The sequence below is a fragment of the Mollisia scopiformis genome (assembly GCF_001500285.1).
Source record: "Mollisia scopiformis unplaced genomic scaffold LY89scaffold_24, whole genome shotgun sequence".
Classification (NCBI taxonomy): domain Eukaryota; kingdom Fungi; phylum Ascomycota; class Leotiomycetes; order Helotiales; family Mollisiaceae; genus Mollisia; species Mollisia scopiformis.
In genome coordinates, this window is record NW_017263604.1 from 409814 (window position 1) to 432176 (window position 22363).

The 22363-nt window shown below is 48.8% G+C and overlaps 9 protein-coding genes across 9 annotated transcripts; 5 read left to right on the plus strand and 4 right to left on the minus strand.

Moving 5' to 3' along the window:
* Nucleotides 1-8: 8 nt before the first annotated feature.
* LY89DRAFT_710302 (uncharacterized protein) lies at nucleotides 9-1690 on the minus strand (the record flags this gene model as incomplete). The annotated part of the gene is made up of 3 exons (XM_018217819.1): nucleotides 9-564; nucleotides 632-1483; nucleotides 1517-1690. The coding sequence occupies 3 exons, from the start codon at nucleotides 1688-1690 to the stop codon at nucleotides 217-219; spliced, it is 1374 nt and encodes a 457-aa protein (XP_018065501.1). The 3' UTR covers nucleotides 9-216.
* Nucleotides 1691-3456: 1766 nt separating this feature from the next.
* On the plus strand, nucleotides 3457-3963 carry LY89DRAFT_786793 (uncharacterized protein; the record flags this gene model as incomplete). The annotated part of the gene is made up of 1 exon (XM_018223020.1): nucleotides 3457-3963. One exon carries the CDS (start codon nucleotides 3457-3459, stop codon nucleotides 3961-3963), a length of 507 nt encoding a protein of 168 aa, XP_018065502.1.
* Nucleotides 3964-4141: 178 nt separating this feature from the next.
* Nucleotides 4142-5286, minus strand: LY89DRAFT_689069 (ATP synthase subunit 4 mitochondrial precursor). Its single transcript, XM_018215838.1, has 4 exons — nucleotides 5246-5286; nucleotides 4713-5170; nucleotides 4438-4660; nucleotides 4142-4383 (listed from the first exon to the last, which is right to left on the minus strand). The coding sequence occupies exons 1-4, from the start codon at nucleotides 5274-5276 to the stop codon at nucleotides 4358-4360; spliced, it is 738 nt and encodes a 245-aa protein (XP_018065503.1). The 5' UTR covers nucleotides 5277-5286; the 3' UTR covers nucleotides 4142-4357.
* Nucleotides 5287-5453: 167 nt separating this feature from the next.
* Nucleotides 5454-7388, plus strand: LY89DRAFT_710304 (nucleolar complex protein-like protein). The gene is made up of 3 exons (XM_018217820.1): nucleotides 5454-6080; nucleotides 6130-7012; nucleotides 7063-7388. The coding sequence occupies exons 1-3, from the start codon at nucleotides 5476-5478 to the stop codon at nucleotides 7201-7203; spliced, it is 1629 nt and encodes a 542-aa protein (XP_018065504.1). The 5' UTR covers nucleotides 5454-5475; the 3' UTR covers nucleotides 7204-7388.
* A 430-nt stretch (nucleotides 7389-7818) lies between these two features.
* LY89DRAFT_595264 (HCP-like protein) lies at nucleotides 7819-9739 on the plus strand (the record flags this gene model as incomplete). The annotated part of the gene is made up of 6 exons (XM_018209851.1): nucleotides 7819-8555; nucleotides 8685-8898; nucleotides 8966-8999; nucleotides 9065-9123; nucleotides 9373-9437; nucleotides 9685-9739. The coding sequence occupies 6 exons, from the start codon at nucleotides 7819-7821 to the stop codon at nucleotides 9737-9739; spliced, it is 1164 nt and encodes a 387-aa protein (XP_018065505.1).
* Nucleotides 9740-11259: 1520 nt separating this feature from the next.
* On the minus strand, nucleotides 11260-13597 carry LY89DRAFT_237772 (uncharacterized protein). Its single transcript, XM_018206076.1, has 2 exons — nucleotides 12536-13597; nucleotides 11260-12464 (listed from the first exon to the last, which is right to left on the minus strand). Exons 1-2 carry the CDS (start codon nucleotides 13318-13320, stop codon nucleotides 11402-11404), a joined length of 1848 nt encoding a protein of 615 aa, XP_018065506.1. The 5' UTR covers nucleotides 13321-13597; the 3' UTR covers nucleotides 11260-11401.
* Nucleotides 13598-17591: 3994 nt separating this feature from the next.
* Nucleotides 17592-18511, plus strand: LY89DRAFT_689076 (uncharacterized protein). Its single transcript, XM_018215839.1, has one exon. The coding sequence runs from the start codon at nucleotides 17693-17695 to the stop codon at nucleotides 18365-18367; it is 675 nt and encodes a 224-aa protein (XP_018065507.1). The 5' UTR covers nucleotides 17592-17692; the 3' UTR covers nucleotides 18368-18511.
* A 532-nt stretch (nucleotides 18512-19043) lies between these two features.
* LY89DRAFT_654880 (uncharacterized protein) lies at nucleotides 19044-20696 on the minus strand (the record flags this gene model as incomplete). Its single annotated transcript, XM_018212318.1, has 6 exons — nucleotides 20679-20696; nucleotides 20541-20621; nucleotides 20001-20489; nucleotides 19814-19925; nucleotides 19686-19741; nucleotides 19044-19600 (listed from the first exon to the last, which is right to left on the minus strand). The coding sequence occupies exons 3-6, from the start codon at nucleotides 20440-20442 to the stop codon at nucleotides 19044-19046; spliced, it is 1167 nt and encodes a 388-aa protein (XP_018065508.1). The 5' UTR covers nucleotides 20443-20489; nucleotides 20541-20621; nucleotides 20679-20696.
* A 386-nt stretch (nucleotides 20697-21082) lies between these two features.
* On the plus strand, nucleotides 21083-22345 carry LY89DRAFT_595412 (uncharacterized protein; the record flags this gene model as incomplete). Its single annotated transcript, XM_018209855.1, has 4 exons — nucleotides 21083-21331; nucleotides 21393-21663; nucleotides 21711-21922; nucleotides 21971-22345. 4 exons carry the CDS (start codon nucleotides 21083-21085, stop codon nucleotides 22343-22345), a joined length of 1107 nt encoding a protein of 368 aa, XP_018065509.1.
* Between the last annotated feature and the right edge of the window lie 18 nt (nucleotides 22346-22363).

Below are 22363 nucleotides of genomic sequence, written 5' to 3' on the forward strand. Positions count from 1 at the left end.
TATTCTTTCGATGGTCAAAGTTCTGTTCTTTGACTTTATAGATATGCAAGAATTTCAACATGCCCATCCATACTCTCTTGCGAAGCTTGACACTTTCAGATGTTGGGCTTGTTTTGTTCTCTACGTCTTTACAGTTCTTGTTTTCTCTCACAGCAGCCGAGCGCTTTGATGGAATCCATCATAAAATGTGGAGATTGCCACTGAAGTGACAGTAGTTCATTCAGCAGTTTGAGTGAGTTCTGTAGTGCGAGAAGCTCCAGCTACTTGAAAAATCTGACTGTTCCCTTTCCAGAAGAACCTGGAATACTTGAATAGATCCCTTAATTTAGTATCCATGAATACGGCAAGCCGTATGTCCACCGGGATAAGCTTGCTTCGCCGCCCAGCATGATTGTTCGCCAACTCCAACACTTCCGAAAGCAGATACGCAATACAAGCACAGATTCCAGCAATAAACTTTTCGTCTCTGACAAGACTCTTGTCTTCGCATCGTGGGATGAGAAAGCTTTTAATCTTGCTCCCCACTGCACGGTCATTGAAGCCAGGAATCGGATCCGAGTAAGGCTCCATCAAGAAAGAATACATACAGCAATCTAAAGCATCAATGGTGCCATTGGAATGTCTGGGAAACAATGAGGCAGCAGGCTGCAACAACTGTATTATGGGAAGAAGCAGGCGCGATGAAGTGCTCCAGATAGCTCATGATCATCTCATTTAGACATGTAAGACAATCTTCCTTCAATGGGTCTGCGAATTCGTGGGCTTTCACCCCTGGCCGAATCCGAATAGCATCAATGTCCGTACTTGTGAGAATACACTCACGGCTGTCATATGGTCCAAGATATTCGGATTCTGCTGGAAGGTGCAATGGCCCGTTGAACCATGATATCTGTTGTTTCAATTCAACCAGGCCCTCAAAGTAGCCTTCTTTGCGCAAGCAGCGCTGGAACCATTCTTCATCAGTTTCTTCCACGCGAAGAGCACGATCTGTCCCAACAAAGCTCGTACTACAGAAGTTGGTATACGTTGTGAAGAACAGGAATGATCTTGCACCTGAGCGATCCTCGTCGAACCCAAAACGGCCAAACATGTATTCACCGCCAGGAATAAACATCCAGACTCCATTTGGTGAGTTGTCTCTTTCCTGTCGCTTCTTCTCGTTCCATCGTAGGACTTCCGTCTTTGCACTTTCGAAATCCACAAGTGCTGCTCCCTCGCCAAACACCCACGTAGCCCAGTCAGTTTCAGCGGTGTCATCGATACCAAGTTCTTCCTTCCCGCGTTTATCGTAATAACCCCAGTCATACCGATTGATGACAAGAACGCTTTCCTTGGCCGTCTTCTTGTCGTTCAATCGACTTCCGCTATCGCGTTCATAGGGAGAGCCTGAGACGTTGAGAATCTTGTCGATTTCTACCTCTGGGTCGACGTCGACATGAGAGGCGAACCATGCGCAAAGGCGATCCGTGCCTTTCTCGACAAGCTTGAAAACGTTCCATTACCCGTTCTTCGCCACGGTATTGAATGAAATAATTTGAGCAGTGACTGTCCCGCCGGCGTGTTGTTCAACGGAGGTGGGGAATTTACAGATTGGGCTCGAGGTACCATGCCAGACATTGTGAATGTCGCCGTAGCAGAGACATCCTGATGTGACGTTGAACTGAGTGTCAACTTGCGGTTTGGCCCCCATTGGATAGTTCGATGAGAGCCAAGTAACAGTAAGCTGCTTATGTTATGAGAAGAGAATAATGCGGAAGCGTTGGATTTTTGTTCAAGGAAGCGGTTACACAAGAAATAGGCAACCCCTCGCTTAGCACTTAGAAAAGCTCTTAACCTGGAAGTAATTCTTAAGTTAAACAGGCAACGATAAAGTTAAATATAAATCTAGAACAAAATAGCGGCCTCGCGAATTTAAACTATTCGTTTGATCGAGACCAGGAACTCGTGTCTTACTGAAGACTAGCGGCATAAAATCATTATGGGCACAGTGTACGTACAACGTCCATATACCATTGCGCACTACGCTACATACATTCAAATAAGCATTTTGAAACCCACAATTCAAAAGGTCCTGTGGTGTAATAGTAACACACTCTAGTAAAAGGTGCCACCTTTCTCAGACGTCTAGGGTACCCCCCGTTTTCTCGAGCAATCGGTATGGATGGGACATGAGAGATGCGGATGCGAATTCTGCGAGGACTAAACTCTTTTTTTTCTCTTTTAGTAAATTCCTCTATTGTACTTGATAATTAGCCGTACCCTCTTACTACTGAGGCAAACGATCATATACATCGAACAAATTGCGGGAAATATGAGGGGAAAGAGCCAACAAGATATGCGTGCTAGGGATCAAAAGATTCAAAGTCTCACTTCTCTTCATGATACTGCAGCACAGATGGTGTGTACATTGCCTCTGAAACATGCTGGATATCGTGCTGACGTATTGTTCGAAGGTGCATGTTCTTGGTGTGAATTTCTCCCTTTATTTCGTTTCCACTTTGGCATCATTCCAGTCTAGAATTTCAAATGATTCAGTAAGGCCACAAACCTCCGCGAGTCCCCATTCAAACTGCATAGAGCGCGTGGCAGAAAGGAAGTTATTGAGAGAGCCAGTGTTGGCGTAGCAGCTTTACCATAATTTGTACAGGTGAGGCAGCCCCACGGCAGGAAATACACCCCAGGCAGGAAATGAGCATATGCCACGACTCCATTGTCCCATGGAAGTCAGAGAAAGGGAATAATGACCATGCAGCTCGAGGTTCGAGGACTGCCAATATCAAGCTGGAACTAGAAATCCAAGCTAGTAAAATGTTGACCTGCATCGTTACAGACAGACCGTGCAAGAGACGAACATTTGAGACAGTACTACGAACTTCGCAACAGGTTTCTACACCTGCATTTGAGCTGCTCAAGCGAAGGAGGCATCATGATATATATCTAGTAGTTCTTGTCCCAAATCATCTCACGGCTTCTGATTGACAACAGATAGAAAAATGGCGACCGACTTTCCAAAGTTTATGCAGCTGCCAGTAGAGTTGAGACTCATGATTTGGGAGTTAGCGATAAACGAAATCTCTAAGCAGCGAGTGGTAACAGTCAAGTGGCCTTCTGAACCAACGACAGGGAACGAGAAATCTCAATATCCTGACGTCTTCCTTCATGCCAGTAAAGATAGCCGCAATCTGTTACTGCCCAGATATACTTCGGCTTTCGGTTTGCCTTAACTTGGCTGGGAATACACTGGCGGGTTGGAACATAGCAGGCCCTATCACCTCCTCAGGAAGTACCGACTTCCTCAATATCTACCTATTGAGGCCACGCTTCCTATCACCATACACCTGAACTCAGTCGAACAATATGATCATCATACGAAGTTCGCGAAGCTAGGCAAGCCATTCCCGCCACTTGGCCCCTCTCTATGGTTCGACGCTGCGAAAGATACCTTACTCTTTCGACATGCAATTACGAACGGGTGGATTGGGTGGTCAACTCATGGGAACAAGCTGCTCGATGTATGGGAAGGGGAAGGGAAAGGGAGGCGCAAAGGTGCAAAATCTGGCATTTGAGGTAGATTATGCATCTAACCTCAAGCCCTTGGCCGTCATCAAAAGGGAGGATTATTTCTGGAACCGATTGTCCTGCCGCTACCCAGACAAGATGAGATTTTCAAAGTTGCCAGCAGTAAAGTCCATTTCATTCCTCATGTTGGACTGGTACGAAGTGGTAACGTTCTGCTTGGATGATGTTGGATTGCTGGAGCCTGAACAATGGTGCTTTTCGCTCGATGCCGATTCTGACATCTTCAAAGCAGCAATGGGAAGCAAATGGAGGAATGTCACTTGGAAAGTGACCATCGCCAAAGATGGCAACCGTTCATTATGCGAGCTGCTCATGAACTGGAATCCTGATGGTTGGACATGGAGATATTGGCAAAGACTACAGCACGAGGCTGTTTTCGGTTAGGCTGGATTCTGGTATTCAATGAAGGAGGAGCTTCGAACTTGGCCGATGACCAACCACACGCCAACATTGGTAGATGGGGCTCTAGAGGTGACCTTTCTCGGACCATCAAAGGACTGAACATTCTAGTTAACCCTGCCGAGAGTTAATATATCACATCATGAACGGCAAGTATTGTGCTCTTTGAACAAACAGGAGTGTCATGTAACATCTTCCTAATGGTATCATCTACTACTAATTCTTGTAAGAATCACTTGGACGAGTCTCACAAGATTCAAAGAGGTAACCTCCGTAAAGTCAGATCTTGAGGTGAAGAATCCTTCGTTGACTATTGCACATGGGGTTTATAAACAACACGGGTACCAAGGAAATCTGTATGCCCTCATTATTTTCTTGTCTATTGAGCTTTTGATTGCACGATCTCTGTTAGAAATGTTAGCGCATTGTATGTCAGACATGGTAGTCGGATGTCCTTACTCTCCACATCAGCAACACTTTGTTGCAAAATTTGTTGAAGAACCTTGGGGTTCTCAAGCTCCTTCTGAATCTTGGCAATAATGGACTCTGAGAGCTCCTTCTGTTGACGGATCTTCACTTGTCCCTCGTATCGTACCCATGAGTCCAGAACAGCCTTGGCTTCTGCGGCAAGGGCGGTGGATTGCTCGAGCTCAAAAGCCTTGGCCTCGAGTTGAGCGGTTTCCTGCTGCTTTTAGCATCTGCTATAACTCGCTTCTAAGTCACAGATTACAAACCTTTGAGACCTCGAAGAGGGTCTTGGTGACATCAACAACGCTTCCCAATTGCGAAACGCTCTCAATTCTGGTCTTGACGGCGTCGGTGTGGTCGGCACGAGCAGCATTCAAGATGCCCTTAATCTTGTTGATCTGTCCATCCGCCCAGTCCTTGTACATCGGTCCACCATACTTGAAGACAGCGGTCCAGATGCTCAGCAAGCAGAGGGCAACAATGGTCTCCTCGTTTACGACATAGTACTCGTTGCTAAGAGCGTAGATCGCGACACCGGCTGTTGATGAGAGAATGGCAGTCTTGGAGATCAATGAATTGCCTGGCAGCGAGTCGATAATCGATTGTGCCTTCTTCTTGGGATCCTCCGCTGGGACACTCGATGCTGATCGATAGCTTGTGAGGGAGGTCGTGAGGGCCGGCAGAGTTCGGGATGGAAGAGCTGGTCGGAGTCTCGTTCCTGCGCCTGAGTATCTGTCATTAGCAACTATTCCAAGCTCCAATTGCTGCCAAAATGTCGACCAGAAGATCAATTACATACCGAGCGTGCTTCTTGCCAAGCGGGATGCCATTGTGAGATGAGGGGAGATGATGTTGAGCTTCGCGGATTGCTTGAGGTGAAGATTTGATTGTTGCCGAAAGAGCTTCAGGGCTCGCTCGGTGCCTTGTTGCCTTATTGCGTGCCTCAAACCTTAATCCTTATCGATAGAAAATATTTTGGATTTGAAGCACATTTATTTCGAGATTTACTTCACGACATACCAATTCAAGATGCCGACAGATATTGGCAAGGCAGGCCATGCAGCGAAAAGAAAAAGCAGTGCGACAGATAAGAGACCGGCAAAACGAGCACGATCCGAAAGTAGCGACGAAGATGGCCAGGCGCAGATACTGTTGCTCGAGAACGAGATCTTTGAATCGAAGAAAAATTACAACAACATCGCAAAATTGATCAAGATTCTGGGGGACGATTCCAAAGATGCAGATAGCTCGATTGTTGCAGCAATTTCGTTGTGCCGAGTCTTTACAAGACTTATGATGTCTGGAGATATGTCCAGGAAGCAATCAGCTACTGAGAAAGATACCATTGTGGTCAAGTGGCTTAGGGAACGATACGCGGAGTATAAATCTGGCTTGTTGGACCTATTGAGAGAGGAGGGTGCTGGACCAACGATGTTCACCCTGTGTATGAGATTGCTGAAGACTGAAGGCCAACATCTGCGAATTGGACAAGGCAGCTTTCCGGCTGTATTTGTGACAGACATGGTTCGAGTTCTGCTGAAAGATGACGGCGAAGGAAATGTGCGGAAGGAGTTCAGTGAGAAGTTCGTAGAAGAGTACGACGACATTCGGTTCTATACACTGGAAGCTATCCAGTAAGTATATCTATTACCCATTAACTAGTACCTTTCTGACTGTCTGCAGGAAAATCTTAGGAGAAGCGAATACCGGTGTGGATAACAAATTGTTCGACAATGCTTTGGAGATTCTCAGTTCGATCCAATCAGTTCCGGAATCAAAGGAGGAACTCGAGGATTTCTATGTCACCACTCCCGAGAAGAGCAACCATGCTTTATACTCACTCACAAAACATAAGAAGAATGCACAGGGAGCGTGGCTAGCTCTTATGGGGCTACAGATGGACAAAGATCAGAGAAAGTCGCTGCTGAGACTTGTTTCCACATCAATCGCTCCATGGTTCATGAAACCTGAACTTTTGATGGATTTTTTGACAGACTCATACGATGCTGGTGGATCAACCTCGCTCTTGGCTTTGTCAGGAGTATTCTACCTGATCCAGGAGAGGAATCTTGACTATCCATCCTTCTACCGAAAGCTATACTCTTTACTCGATTCGGAAATCCTTCACTCGAAGCACCGCTCCAGATTTTTCCGACTTATGGACACTTTCCTGTCATCGACCCATCTTCCAGCTGTGCTGGTGGCTAGCTTTCTGAAGAGGCTATCAAGATTGACGCTCAATGCTCCTCCATCGGGGGTAGTTGTTGTTGTACCATGGATCTACAATCTATTAAAACGACACCCTTCGACAACCTTCATGATACATCGAGAAACTCGAGGGGCATCTGCGAAAGAGAGACTTGAGAATGAGGGGATGGACGACCCATTTGATATGGAAGAAGATGATCCAATGGAGACGCATGCCATCGACAGCAGTTTGTGGGAGATAGTCACGCTTCAGTCTCATTACCACCCCAATGTTGCGACGCTGGCCAAGATCATCTCAGAGCAATTCACCAAGACAGCTTACAATCTGGAGGATTTCTTGGATCATTCATATGGAAGCGTAAGTCCTCTCCTGCAGACTAAAAGGATGCGCAGCTAACAAAACCGTAGATGCTCGAAGCAGAACATGTGAAGGAAGTTAAGAAAACACCTGTAATTGAGTTTGAGATACCAAAGCGGATTTTCCTGAAACAAGATCTGGCAACAGAGGTCGAGGATAGTCTGTTAGTCAAGTTGTGGGATTTTAGCTAAATGACAAGATACGCATTCTTAATTTATTTTTCTTTCTTGAGAATCATGTTGACACTGTACGACAATCATCACCCCTCGGGATATCGGAACACATCGGGTGCGGGAAGCGAAGAAAAAGGGGCAGGCACCGCCTCGATGTCAACCCCAGAGTGATTTACGTAGTGTACCAGCGAAAGAAGCTGCACAGGATAAATTCAATTGCATTTATTGCTTAGATTTGCCAAGGTGATACATGTCTTGTAGTGACCTGCTTCTGCATAATCTGTCGCAATACATAACCATTAAGGCCACGAGTTCGCAGCTACTTAACGCGAGCATCGCTATTTCCATCAGCGGCTGTGCCGTTTCTAAGCCTCCACCCAAGCCCAGATCAGCAACGGCAACCCATTCACAAAAGTGAAAATGGAGGCCTTAAATGATTGCATCCCGATGCAAATGCTACTTTTGAAAAGTCTGCGAAGCTGCAAGGCAACTCTACGGATTACCTGATAAAGGACGCGTTTGTTCGTTGCTTATTTCGACCTCCACAATAACTGCATATCAAAAATCTGACCACTACATAACTAGTCAACGACCTCTTCACAACGTCGCATTCGATTTAACGCTTGCGCCAAGATGCCTTTCAAGGACCTGTTGAAGAAGAAGGATAAGGGAGAGGAGCAGCAGCAGGATACAGCGGCAGCGGAAGAGCAACCTGTGTTCCTATTCATGCGTTCGGACACGAATACCCAAGAGCTCATTCGACCGCCCACGTTCAGCTCCCACAACACGCCAGACGATCCACCGTACGCAGATACGCGCAACGAGTCCAAGACCAGTCGCCTGTTCAAGGGACGCTCGAGAAGTGGTTCTGTGGTATCCACGGCATCCGTTTCGTCGCGCGCGAGCCAGAAGTCCAACACCAAGTCTCCCAACTCGAGGAGATTGTCAGAGCGCCTGCATTTGAAGAAGGCCGAGCCGACCTCTGAAAGCGTGCCCCAAGATCTGCCAGATATACAGCTGGCAACTGGAGAGGAAGATGGTGGGGATGGAGCTGAGTCACAGTGGGAGAAGAGAGCAACGATGCTGGCCAGAAAGAATGAGCAGTCACGAAGTCGACCTGCCACGCCGCTTGGGGGTTCAACGACGGATCTGGGATCATTCAATGATATGTCGATAAGTGGGAGACCTGGCAGTGCAGGACGCCATGAGAGCGTCGTATCAACGAAACAGACAGATGATAATATTCAGGAAGCTATCAGACTCCACGAAGCTGGTGAATTGGTGACTTCTACAAGCATGTTTGGACGATTGGCCGATCCGAATGGAGAGAACAATGCTCTGAGTCAAGTGCTGTATGGACTCGCTCTTCGGTATGTCAATTGGCCCCTTTTCATGCGGCCCGGATCACAACCAATATTCAGGTACCTGAGGGTAGATCCCGTGGCCTGGCCTCCTACCATCACTTGATTGCTGAGATCATTCTGACATTTCCTCTCTAGACACGGCTGGGGTTGTAAACCTGATCCAGCTGAAGCTGTGAAGTACCTCTCGGAAGCGGCGTCGAATGCGGCGTCAGTCGAAGATCTCGCGCTTCAAGCGGGGATGAAGAAAGGAGGGGCAGCGAAAGGCGAACTTGTGCTTGCAATTTTCGAGCTTGCCAATTGCTTCCGACATGGTTGGGGAGTGCAGATTGACAAGTTCGCAGCCAAACAGGTGAGCCCTTCTGAAGGATTGGATCGGGGAGAAGCCATGAAGCATTTCCACTGACATACTGTGGCAGTACTACGAAACAGCTGCAAATTTGGGCGACACAGGTACGTGCCACAGTTTCCGCCTGAATTCAAGGAATTTACACGTGAGACTGACATTTCTATCATAGATGCCATGAATGAAGTCGCTTGGTGCTACATGGAGGGCTTTGGGTGCAAAAAAGACAAGGTATGTTAATTGCGTGCCTCCCCCCTTTTCCACACTACCGAGCCTTCCGAATAGCTTCATGGCCATAACATGTCGCCATGAACCCATCAGCCTCGCAGCGTACCGTGTGGCTTGCGCATGCATCTTCCCCTATGATGACTGCATTTGGGCAGCAATGGGGCTTTCCACAAACCCCACGCGACAGAAAATGCGTCAACCCATCCACCCACCACTCAAAGCTCGATGAGGCTGACGAGAATGTCTCCACAGTACGCAGCAGCGAAATACTACAGGTTCGCGGAACAGGCTGGGAGTAAGACCTTGGGCAATTCCTGGTATGTCATGTTCCTCTCTTTATTTTGTCAGAACTCTTTCTGTACTTTGGGTTGGGTCACCATTTCGAGAGCCTGCCTGCATATGGTCTGGTGCGCCGCGGCCCGGTGGCCATCCCGTGCAGCAAAAGTTCGTTCCAGATGACGAGAGCGATGCATGGCCGATAGGCTCTCAACCCTGCCCCCTCTAAACTGTTGTGGATAAATTGAAGTTTAACTACTTACTCATTGGTTCTCTCCTCTTCTGTAGGATCTGGAAGGAAAAATACGATCCTGACAAAACTGTCCCGAAGAAGTCAAAGTAGGGAAATCTCGTGTTTCTTTTCTTTCTTTTTCGTGGGGTGAATGAATGGGTTTAGGTCGGGTCGCGTTTTTGGCCTCAATGATGTCTGTTCTGTTTATTGTGATGAGGAAACGAGCGAGCGAGCGGGGTCAGTGCAGCCGGTTCGTGTTACGGTTACGTCCTGGCTGCTGTCTTGCTTGTCTCGACTACGACGGTACATTTCGATTCGATATTCCATTTCAGTCAGTCAGTCAGTCAGGCGTTGAGACACTCGCAAACAAGGCATTGTTTTCCGAGCCGAGGGGATTAGGGCATGAGCGAGCAGCTGGACAGGCTGAAGATGTGATGCGGGATGCATGGCATGCATGGCGCAGCTACTGTAGCTAGCTAGGGCGTTCTGCGTTCTGCTCTTTCACCAGCGTTCGTGGTGGACATCGTGAAGCAGAAGAGAAATCGTACCTAAAATAAATAAATGCATCCAGCGACCTTCATCGTGTTTCAGTTCCTGTGAGCACTAACTCTTATCTATCTTGGAAGTAAGAGTAAGACGGATATTCGACCTGCCTAAAGCAACAGCAGAAAGAAGTCATCCGAATGGAATCCTTTCGGGGAGGACCCTCTCTCACTCACGTGGTTATCTACGAATAGGGTGGTCCGGGTAAACGAACGAGGCGAGGTCATGCTGAGGGATTAGTAGAGGTCATCTTCCATCATCCATCCTGATACAGGATACCTACTGCTTGCTGCTGCTGCATCGGGCGATCGACGATCGGGATCGGGAATGCTGTCTATCTGCACGTTTGATTGTTGGAATTTAGGGTTTGATAGTAGATAGTTTGATAGATCATGAGTCAAGAATTACATAGAACAAGTCACGATAGTAAACAATAGTAGTAGTAGTCATTTTGTAGTACGTCCCCAAATCATTCTTTCATTCTTTCGTCGATGGCTGTAAGTAAATAAGGTAGTTTAAATACAGCATGATCATGATCATTATCCTCCTCTCTCCCTTCTTTCCTCCCTTCCTCCCAAATCGTTCGTCATCATTCGTGAGAATCGTAGTTTGTATGTAGTGTAAAGGAGCTTGCAAGATATGTAGTAGACGTTGGTATCGTGAGAAGGTCGTGAATCATTCATGCTCGAACGAGAACCACAAATAAAAACCAGAAAAGAATAAAATGCCAACAACAAAAGACCCGAAATGTGGGTAGTGATACCCGTCCAATTTCCTCCCTCCTTCCTTCCCTTCTTTCCCCCTATTCCAGAATACATGATATGTCCTAACAGAGTATGGAAGTAGGAAAAAGAAAAATTGCTGCTGCGAGCGCTGTGCTCGGGTGATGGCTCTCTTGCTTGCGCATGACCGATGAGCCGTTGTTGTAAAGCCGTCCCAGTCCCCATCCCATTCCTTGATTTGATTTCCGTACCGTCGCTGTGCTGATGCTGCCAAACAATAATGAAAAGGAAAAAGCAAAACTCAGAAAATGTCCAAGAAATTTCAACGCTGACGCTCGCTCGCTCGCTGGCTGGCTTGCTAATTTGCGACAAATGAAAATCGGAAATGCTGCGTGAGCAACGGTCTTTTTTGCTGCTGTGGTGGGGTGGCGTGCGATCGTGATAGAGGCCGTGATTCGTAACCGTAGAGATGCGAGTATAGAGATTTCGTGTTGAGAGGATGCTTTATTCAGCCTGCAGATGTGCTGCAATCTTTATTCTGAGAATTGCAATCCGAAACTAGCTTGGCGAAGTTGCGGACCACTTCGCTAGGAACTTGATCCCAGAGCAGTGACCTTGTGTAGACTTCAGCTGCGGATTTCTTGCTGTTGCTTCGCATAGCTGCTAGTGTTTCTCCGAGGTTCCGTCGTCCTTGTGAGGTTGATCGTTGAGGTGTAGCTTGGAGGAAATCTTGATTCGTGAGACCGTTGTATTGAGCCGCAGACATGGAGAATAGTTGCTCGTGCGTTTGTTCTTCCGTGGGTTGAGTCAAGGAATCGGCGATATCTCCAAGCGTTGATTGAGTGACACCGACCATACCGTTCCCGCCCAGGGAAGGCATCGGGGTAGTGGACCAAGAATTACCAGATGGAAGTGGAGCAACAGCCTCGGAGATGCCAGATGCGGTTTGTGGTACACCAGCATCCTTGAAGATGTCTTCAAGAAGAGTAGCAGAAGCAGCTCGGACGTCGTCGGACATCTGAGGAATACTAGGAGAAGAACCTTTGGAAGCGACGAAAGCACCGAAGAGAAGCAGCATCAACAAGAGACCTTGAGCAGCAGGCTTCTCAGGATCACTGAGTAGACTGTTCTCAGACTTCTTGATCGGTACCAGAGAGGTCTCGACCTTGACCTCAGCCTCGGGGGGAGAGAAGTCATTGAGGAAGGAGATATTATCCCAAGCACCGTCCATAGTGAGGCTGTCGATGTCGGAATAATCTGCAGAGAAACCAGTGGAGCTGGGCATGGCGGACATGGGAGTAACTTCGAGGCGTTGGATGTGCTCAGTGAGAACGCTGACTTTCTTTCGAAGGTCGCCGGTCTCAATGGTGTGGTTGCGTACCATTTCTTCCTTCTCGAGCTGCATGCTCTCGATGTACTGTTGGTACTGCTGCTCCTTGCGGGCCCACTCATCTAACGCTAGCTTGGCTTCCGCCAAATCTTCCTCGAGGTCGTTGATCACTGCTGTGTAGTGCTTCTTCTCATCCTCAAGTCGCTCAGTGTGCTGCTTTTTCCTTTGTCGGGAGTCAAGACTATAAATGAAATTAGTTAGCGGGCCGGTGAAACCAAAATGGGAGGAAGACCAAAGTCCATGGGAACGTACGCTGCTTGTCTGTTTCTCAACAGTCGCTTTTGTTGCTTGAGCTCCTTGATCTCTTGCTCGTCGGTAGACTGAGCGATAAGTTGGTCGATGTTGTTGAGGTTGCGTTCTGCGGGGATATCAAAACGAGCGTTCTTCTTCCGAATACCGTCTCCCCTCCTCGTCATGTCTGGATGCGAACGGAGGGTCGGGCTGTGAGGTCTCATGCGCTTGGGCATTGACCGGTGGTCCATGGCATCAGCTACTGACCATTCCTTCTGTGGTGAAGTTGGGATCGAGCCATTGCTGGTATTTCCTGACGAGAACAGAGGTAGTTGTTGGTTTGTGGGGTTGGTGAATGGAGTCTGCATCGGCCTTTGGAACATGGGAGCGTTGACCTCGAAATCAGCTGGTAATCCATCATGTCCTTGCATCGGTGTGCTCATTCCTGAGCCACTGTTGATCGGCCATCCATGGCTCTGGTGCCCGTAGTTGGAGGACTGCGACTCGACGCGCATGAACGGGTTGTTGCTGTGCTCAACAAAAGGATTGTTGGAGGCCATGGGCTGCATATCAACATGGTGCCATTCATCTGTCTTCGGTGAGAACAATGCGGACGAGACTGCAAACGATTCCCGTCGGCTGCCGTTGATGGGCGGTGACATCTCCAAGCCGGAATCGAGGCCGTTCTGCTCCAAAATGTTCTCATCCAAGATACTGCCTTCGTCCTCCTCGAAGTAGTTCTGTGTGTGAGTATCGACCGTCAAGGCCGAGGGCCGGTAGAAGTTGTGCATTGGAAAAGCTGCCATTGTAGCTGTTGTTGGAGTGAGTTGTGATGTGGGAGGGGAAGCGAGAGAGAGGTTCGGATGGATGTCTTTTGGTGTGGCGGTGAAGCGATGAAAATAAGGTGCAAATCGTCGGCGATCACGACGATAAGTGATAACGGGTAAATGTAAGGTCACAAGGCGCTGAATCACTGAAGCACAATGTTCAAGTGATGCTGATGGGGTGCGAGTGCAAGCTCAGGTAGTAGATGATGATGTCTTTTCCAGACGAAGGAAGAAGACAAACTGCTGCGTGGGCTGGTGGTGTCCGAAGTACCGTGGGTGAGGTATGAGTGAGATCAGAGAAGATCAATCGTGATAGCAAAACGGGCCCTCATGGTTCTTATCCCATGAGACGGTGCAGCAGTAACGCAGCTGCTCCCGCAGTGGCAGCTCCGTTCGGTTGTGTCTTGTCCCACCCGAAGAGGGAAGAGAAGAGTCAAGTGGGCTTGACTGGGCTTGACTGGGCTGGGGGGGCAGGATGATTGGAGCAAAATGCAGTCAGTCCGACAGTCAAGATGGAGCAATTATGGGTAGAGCATGCCCCAACCGGGCTTAACCTGTGCTCACCACGCTGGGCTGCTGCTGCTTGTATTCTGCTCCTGCTCCACCTGTTGCTCGACGTCCTGTCCTGTCTGGTCCTCTCCTCCTGTCTTGTCCCATGCACACCATGCAACCCGAACAAGGAGAGGCCAGGGAAGGACGGGAAAAGCAAGGCGGGTGCGGGTGCAAGCGATCATAGTCCAAACTAATGTGAATAATTTACCCTACGAGGGGAGACTGGAGAGCAGTAAAATCGGGACTAGAGGGCCAGAGGTCTAGACGTCTAGAGTGACCCGAACGAGTCTGTCTCAGACTCAGAGCATCGATGAGAGACCTATCAAAGGCTGCGTGCAGCCCGGATGTGGTGGTATTCGAGGCGAGTGGATGCGGATCCATTGAACATACCCAATGATTTATTTTTTTGGGTGCACTGAGAGTGACCTGACTGGAAGAAGAGTCCTGATCAAGTGTTGCAACAGCTGCCAGAAAAAGATGCGAGCGTTCCGGCAGAGAGGAGCAGAGACCACTGGGAACAGAGCACTCTAAGCAGATTACTTACTGTACTGCTCGCTCCCTCAGTCATTCCTCACTTCCTACAAGTCCTCCCACTCACTCCGACCACTCCCAATGCCACTCCCACTCTCTTCTGTACGCCTGTGTGTGCCCATCAACCCCCCATCGCACGTTGGGCATCAGTGGAGCTGCGACTGTCTCTAGCCCATCGCATGTTGCTGGTAAAACCCCCATCACCGATAGGTCGCCCACATGCGCGGTTGCATGACACCTGTCCAGGGCCAAGTTTGTTTCCTCTGCGCGCCCTTGACTCCGACTGCTGATTGGTATTGTCGCGACTGTTCTGCTCCGTTCCGCCAGAAAGAGTCATTGTGCTCGTCAAGTGATAGGCTGGAAATCGCTGCTGCTCGTAACAAGCACGAACACCCAATCGCCAAATCTTGAGGCAATCCGCAACCGCGATCGCAACACTGGTACGTCCGGATATGCCTTTAGGCCTCCGCTCAGCGGCGGGGTCCTCTTGCAGAGGCCATTCCTTGTCACGCGTCTCCTGTTTACACTCCTCCCACTTGAACCACCCACAATACTTTGGGGGAAGTACCTGGAACGCAGGAAGGTTTCTTTTGCGGCCAGGTCGTCGTGATCAAGCGTGGTGGTAAGTAAACAAGTACGTACCAGAGAGAGAGCATGAAAATGGCTGGAGGCACTGGAGATGCCGTCAAGCGATCCGAACCAACCCCCTATATTATGATTGCACATGAAGCACTGCGGCCTCAACTCGACGCCCCCGCGACGACCTTCTGTGATGGCGGATGAGCTCACTCTGTGGTATGATTGAATGAATGATGTCTGTCTCCCAATGCTGTATGAGTCCTGGTGGGTACCTAAACAATATTCTACAGTCCGTACGTGTGCCCAACGGCCTCAGGGCAGCGTTACCAGTGGACAGACGTCAAAGCTGTCAGTCGAAACGGAAGCATTCCACGACGTCCAAACTCCCGAGCCACTTCCTCCTTCCTTTAGCCCTGATCACACCGTTCTGATACCTCGTCTTCGTCTCCCACTTGCTGGATACCTGGCGGCGGGAGAATTTCGACAGGATTCCCTTGAACGGACTAGCCACATCCCTGGCGCCAACACCTTATTTGGGCGAGATATTTTCAGACGACCGTCATGGACCAGCCCGCCTGAGATTTTAATTCTCCGCTTGAGGTTATTTCCTTTTGGCGAAAACTCTTGAGGCGCATGAAGGGGATCGCTGCGCGTGATTGCGCGTATGACGGAATCCAATCTGATTGAGTTCGTAATATGATGCTGCGGAGAGGTTGGTTCGGGAGAGAGACGGTCAGGCAAACTGGGTATATCCAGGTGCATCGTGAACGTTGAGCAAGGCATGACAGGGGGCATTTGGGAGCGGCAGCATTACCGAGGACTTCCAGAACCTCATCTCAGTAAGGTAAACACAGACAGGAGCGGTGAACCCTGCACCTGGGTTCACTACGACTCATAATATCGTGTAGGTAGTTCTAGCTAGCTCTAGCAACAATGTGGAGACGAACAATGAAAGGATTTTCGAAATCTTCTCTGTTGAGTGGCTGGTGGCAGGACAATTCCCTGGTCTGGCAGCAAGCCTCGAGATCCGGTCCTCTCAACCTCAAACACAGACACTGAGCCTTACCATGAAGTCCGCCAGCGGCTCTGGCGAACGAATGCTCGGGAACTTCACCGCCAGGCACTGCGGTGGGCTACGTACGAGAAGATTCGATCCTTCAGGACCTTGTTGAGATGCAGCGATCCAAGCAAACAAAGGGGCCTGGCCACAATCCCAATTGTCGGTCTGAGGAGGAGAGAGAGTCGATATCCTCCTGGTCTCAATGTTTTCCTCGTTCTTGTGACGCCGACCTCTCTCACGGCCAGCTATCAAATCAGCAATCCAAGGACTTCTCCGGCAAACGCGAGCTCGGTGGATGAATGCAAAAGCCCATCTCGTCCCACGGTATCTACGATCGAAAATGCATGCTGCAGAGCTTCCGCCGGATAGGTGCATCGTCATGCAACGCTCACTGCGTCACATTTTGCCTTTTTCCATTGTTCCTGGAAGTTCTCTGGGGAAGTCGAGCTGCGTGAAAGCCCTGTGCCGTCGCCTCGTATACTTTTTCTTGCTTTTTCGGGAGTGGGGAGCGGTGAAGAAGTCCAAGAATAACTAGGACGACCATTTTTGGACTCGTCCTTATAAGATAATCCAAATATGGCCTGGTGGCGGTGACGACATACATGTCAGTCCAATCGACTACATCTTGCAGAAAGTTTTTGAAACATTTCTTTCCGCCACCGAAAAGTATCAAGAGGAATACGCGTGGTGAATCTGGTCATGAAGCTTCATCCGAGGTCGTAAGGCTTAAAGGAAAGTAGAAATCGAATAATCCGAAAGAGCGAGCCTGAAGAAACTCCCGAGAAGACAGGGACGTGGTTTCAAGAATGAACTGTTTATCTGCTTCTTCCGCGGTTCTCAAGAATGCGACTGGTGGTCCTTGCGTGGTTCATGGTCCAAAAGAGCGCCTTGTCAAGGTCAACCTCGTCTCATTCACAGCCTCTTTCCTCCAAGACTTCCCGAGATCCCAACGGTTGAAAGTCTTCCTTCTTCAGATCTAAATCTCTTTGCTCCGATTCAAGTGAGGATATCGGAAAACCCCCACTTTCTACTACTTCTCAGTCTTCATGGAAATTCCCAGTCGGGACGGCCAAGATTTGTCTCTGATTATCAGGCCGCGACCCTAAGTGAACATCATTGTCATGTCATTTCGTACACATTCAAGTAACGCCATCTGCGTAATTCCATCGCAAGGAGATCGGCGGTGTCCTTTCGTTGGTGGGCGGTCTGCGGCCAATGTTCGGATTTCTGTATATGGAAATCCATCATTCAGGTAGCCTGGAGCCGCAGTGATGATCATAATCTGAAATCTGTCGCAAGTCGCGGTATCTTGAAAGTTATGCGCGAGTCGCGTGAACTGGAGGAGGCAAATTTTGGTTGCAGTTTCTTGATTGAAGTTGTAGGAATTCTTGTGTGTCAACAGGTTTGCAACGCGCCTTCTCTTCTTGTACACATTCCTCGTAAGCGAGCTAGACGCTCATATCACAGTACCACTTACTTCTCAGTGACAGTTCTACCTGCTCAGGCAGAGAGGAAGGAAGGGATTTCGTACATGCTAGTTTTGAATATTTCTTCATTCATTCATACTGTGCTTCATATCTCGTCCAATCTCGCATCACACATCCAACAACTAGTCCATACAAGAACGGCATGGATATTACCACAGTACTTGCAAGTCCCCAAATTCAAGATTTACCTGAACCAAGACTTTTGACCACTCATGAAGCTTCACTATCATTGAACCTATCAACACGACTCTCCCCTCTATCATCCAGAATACCACCGCCCTTGACACTCCTGCATCATCTATACCTTCATCTGCACATCAACCCTTCTCACGCGTACACTCGCCACATCGAACATAACCCTCAAAACCACCCCCACCGCCATGGAACCAATTCCACAACCCGAAAGAGTTTTCACAACACCAAGACCAATTATCACCACCTCCCTGCATCGTACCTGCCGGAGATCTATTCCACTGCCACTCCAGCGGACATTCTCCGCCGACTCCCCACCCACGCTCCTGATCACGAGCCCCCTCAACTCCGCCTCACCCGTCCATTCATTCCCTCCCCCATAAACTCCCCAATTGGATTTGATTCCAACCCAACGCAATCTCACCTCACCTCACCTCAGAAACCAAACCAACCAACCAACCAACCGGCCGCAGCAGCAGCAGCAGCAGAGCATTACGCACCCCAGCTTGCCCTGCATACATACCTAGGTACCTATGCATCGATCACGGAGTCTCAAGTCCGGCCACTCTCTCAAAGCTGGGAATCCTCCCTCCCTATGTTTCGAATGCACTACTGTGGGGGGTAGGCAGGCAGGCACCGATCCCATCCTATCTGAAAACCGCATGCATGCATATGTCTCATTCGCCTTCACCCCAGATCCAACACTCCAATCCAATACCTACGAATAGAAGCCTTGCCTCACTCAGTTCGCGATTTACTGCATCTGCCTCGAAGGGTACTCGGTAGGTACCTCGCAAGTTCCTCCGAGACCGGCATGAGAGAGCGCAGAAACACAACCACACAAAAACAACCGAAACGAATTCGCAAGTTAAACATCACAGTCTCAGATGCAGACTTTAGACCTGCATGACACTTCAAGTCACGCGGCACTTGGAAGCTGAAGAAAGTTTTGGAACATACATAGGCAGGCACTTTGAGACGCGTGCTAAGACCGAGACTGCTATAATTGGTTTCGTATTGATTTTTCTTCTTCTGCTTTTGCTTCCTTTCTTTACATAAACGCGTTAGACGCGACTAGGCAATGAGAGCTGTGCTCAAGATGCTAACAGACTTTGCAGTCCAAGGGCATCTTTCTATTTTCACCAAATAGAGTGGTATGCTCCTGTTACTCCCTGACTCCCGGCCAAATACCATGCAATAACAAATGAAATCCTCGCTGAAAGGAAATGGATCGTCGTGAGTATTCCAATGAGGGCTCTTAGCAGCAAGCCGGCACTGGAATGATTAGCAATAAAGTAGAATTACGACAACTGGACGTAGTCCTGTTGCATGGGAATGTCACAATCGACATCGCCATCTTCGTCACCAAGGAATTCCTCCAAATCATCGGAGTCGACGTCTTCATCACCGATCTCGCCTCCGTCATCACTTGAGATGTCACTGCTCTCATCTTCCCCTGATTGATTGTTGTGAGCGGTATTGGTACGCATCACGCTTGCTTTGTGTCGGTGGAGCAATTTGCATCCTTTCGTGTCGCAAGTTCCGGTGTTACTGAAGTCAGGACACTCATGTACGTGGCGTTCTGTGCAAGATGTACCTTTTTCGCAGTATCCATAGATCCCGAATGCTCGACAGACAAGCGCAGATGGCGAGACCCGCACATGAGGGTATTGACAATTTGGCTTAGAGCAATTGCCCTTTGCAAAATGCAAGCAGGTAGGAGTTCTTTCGGGGGTCAATTCATGTGATAAGTCACACTTGTCTCCACTTGGACACGACCCCTTCAGAAACTTCTTACATACAGCAACCTTTGACGGATCGTGGATATATCGGCACTTTGGACCTTTGTTGCATGAACCTATTGAGATGATGTGTTAGCTGAAACCCAAGTCGTCCTCCACTTCGGAAGCTAGGTCAGTGGATGCTCATAGGAAAGGGAATACCCGTAGTTGTAAATGCCCGACAAGGCTCCTGGATCTTTTGCAGACCAATCTTTCTCCTGATGTACACTGTGTTAGCCCTCGAGCTGTATTGATGAATCCGATCTTGGTCGTATCTGGGAATCTCGTACCGATGTGCTGTAACAATGCCTGCCCGATACAAGTTGCCGTTTTTGCTTCTAAAGAAGAGAATACCGCCAGAACTCCATGTCTTCGGGGTCGCACTTGGAGGATGGGGATCACCTGAATATTGTAAGCCCGCGGTCCATTTAACAATACCACCAACTGCTTTGATAGTGGCTGTCTGTGACTTCTTACTGGGAACTTTGATAAGCTTGTCTCCGTTTTTAGTTACACGAAAGGCGATCCCTTCAATGTCGACGATTGTCCCGTTGATAGACTTAGATGTTGATGAACTGTAAGCGTTGTTCGCTGATCGTTGAAGTTGCTTGGTGAATCTTTTCTTGTCACGTTCACCTCTTTCTCTCAATTTCTGTTGGCGGGTCTCCTCGATGGCTTTGGTGCGTAGTTGGCTTTCCTTCTCGTAGATTGACGTATTGATGATCTGCAAATGGCGATCGGTCTTTGATACCCAAGCAGAGCCAGTGGTCGAAGCCTGGCCATTGATCTTCGCGTTCTCGTCATTATTTACGCCCTGCGGGGTGTTGATGGATGTCGTAGAGTTGTTACCGTTGAGAACCAAGGTTCTATTACGGTGAACTTGCGGTACTCTACTACCTCGACCAGACCCTCGTGACATGTAGCCTCCTCGAGTAGATTGCCATGCAGTGTTTGAGGGATGGTGTCCTTGGATAGGATCAGTCGCATGATCGAATGGTGGCACAAATGACGCCGTACCGCTATAGCTGTTACTTCTAGGTAACTTGAACTGTGTTTGCTCGTCGGGATTCTGCCCATTCTTGTGTCGATTGATCTGACCTGAATATAAAGGTCAGCGGTGGTGAAAGTTAACGGAGGGGCGTGTGGCGAACTTACCAGCGAGCTGGCTGATCTTCGTGAGGATGTCTTGGTCCTCAGAAGACATGCTTGACGATTTCCTGTTTGTTAGTTGAGTGCTCACGCGCGTTCTCTAAGTATGATTCGAAGGTGTCGATGTGTCACAGGGTTGGGGTTGTTGGAAGAACGAAGGCGCATAGAAATTGGTTTGCGGTTGCGTTGAGTTGTGTTCAGAAATAGGAAAGAACGCTAGACGACCCGCTAGCGCGAAAACGACTTCCCGCAGCCAGGTGCGATGACATCCTTGTCGCCATTCATTCCTCAAGATTTCCCCAGACGGTAAAACAAAGAACACACCAAACTTTGTCACCCTTTGCACAACAGACCGTTCGCGACGGCGAGTCTGCTTATGGAGGATCTGCGATAATACGTAAATCATCATTATGGCGGACACCCATATCAAGCCGGATCCGGAGGGACTGGGCGCATCGCCGGGTGCCTTCAGCGAAGAGGATATCTACGAAGATGCGGGCGACCTCGAGTTCAACGCGGACCCCAGCTTCCAATCACTGTATCTTGCGAAGGTACCGAAGTATATGTGGGAGGCCTGGTCCACACTAGACGATGATGCCGAGATCCAGATTGGTACCATTAGACAAAGTCAGGAAAAGGGAAACAATGGCGAGATGAGAGTATGGAGAAACTTCGTTCTGTGGATACACCGACGCGTGCTAACCATGAACGCAGCACAAGCTTCATATGCTATTGAAACCTGACATTGCGGCGCACCAAATTATACCCAAGGAATACCTGTTGGACGTCACAGAAGAGAAGGTTAAGAATACGTTCGTCTTCACGGAGAAAGATCTGCCGGGCTTCAAGTCCAAGTCGAAAGAGAAATTCGATCTTGCGACTGCAAATATGCCAGCTAGACTCACCCGTCCTAAGAATGACAAGCCCATGTCTAAGGAACCTTATGACCCGAACAAGAGATTCCAGCCATACTACCGCAAGGCCATACCAAGTCCGTATCCTCGACTTAATGTTGTGGACTCAGCTAATTCTGAACAGAGCGTACGGCCGTCAGTGGGACGGTTAAGCATGAGGTCAACTGCATAGCAGTCATCAATGAGGAATCTGATCGTATCCTGAACCAGAGAACACTTGATGCCATGAAGCCCAAGAGTTTTACCAAGTTCATGAACCAAGATTTGTCTGCTATCAGCTCAGGCTTCATTCAACCTGGTACTATACATGCTCAGAACACCTTCACGGACTTCATCGTATGTATTCTGGTTCAGTTCTTCCAACCAATTTCTAACAGCTTGCAGAAAACCAAGAACCATTCCTCAGGCGCACGGCCACAACTTACCAAAACTGCCCGTATGCCCCAAAACGAGCTTTTGGATCGTATCTTCGAATGTTTTGCTCGGTATAACTATTGGTCCATGAAGGCCTTACGTACCGAGTTGCAACAGCCGGAAGCCTATTTGAGGGAGACATTAGAGAAAGTCGCAGTACTAGCCAAGAGCGGACGATTCGCAACGCAATGGTCCTTGAAATCAGAGAACAAGATCGCCAATTACGAATCGATTGGTGATGCCGTGGCACCTGTAGTTGAAGGAGATGTCCCAGATGAGAGCGACATGGCCGACGAAGAAGATGGCGATGAAGACGAGGACGTCAAATTCGAGGATGTCGCATAGGATCTCTTATTCAGGAAT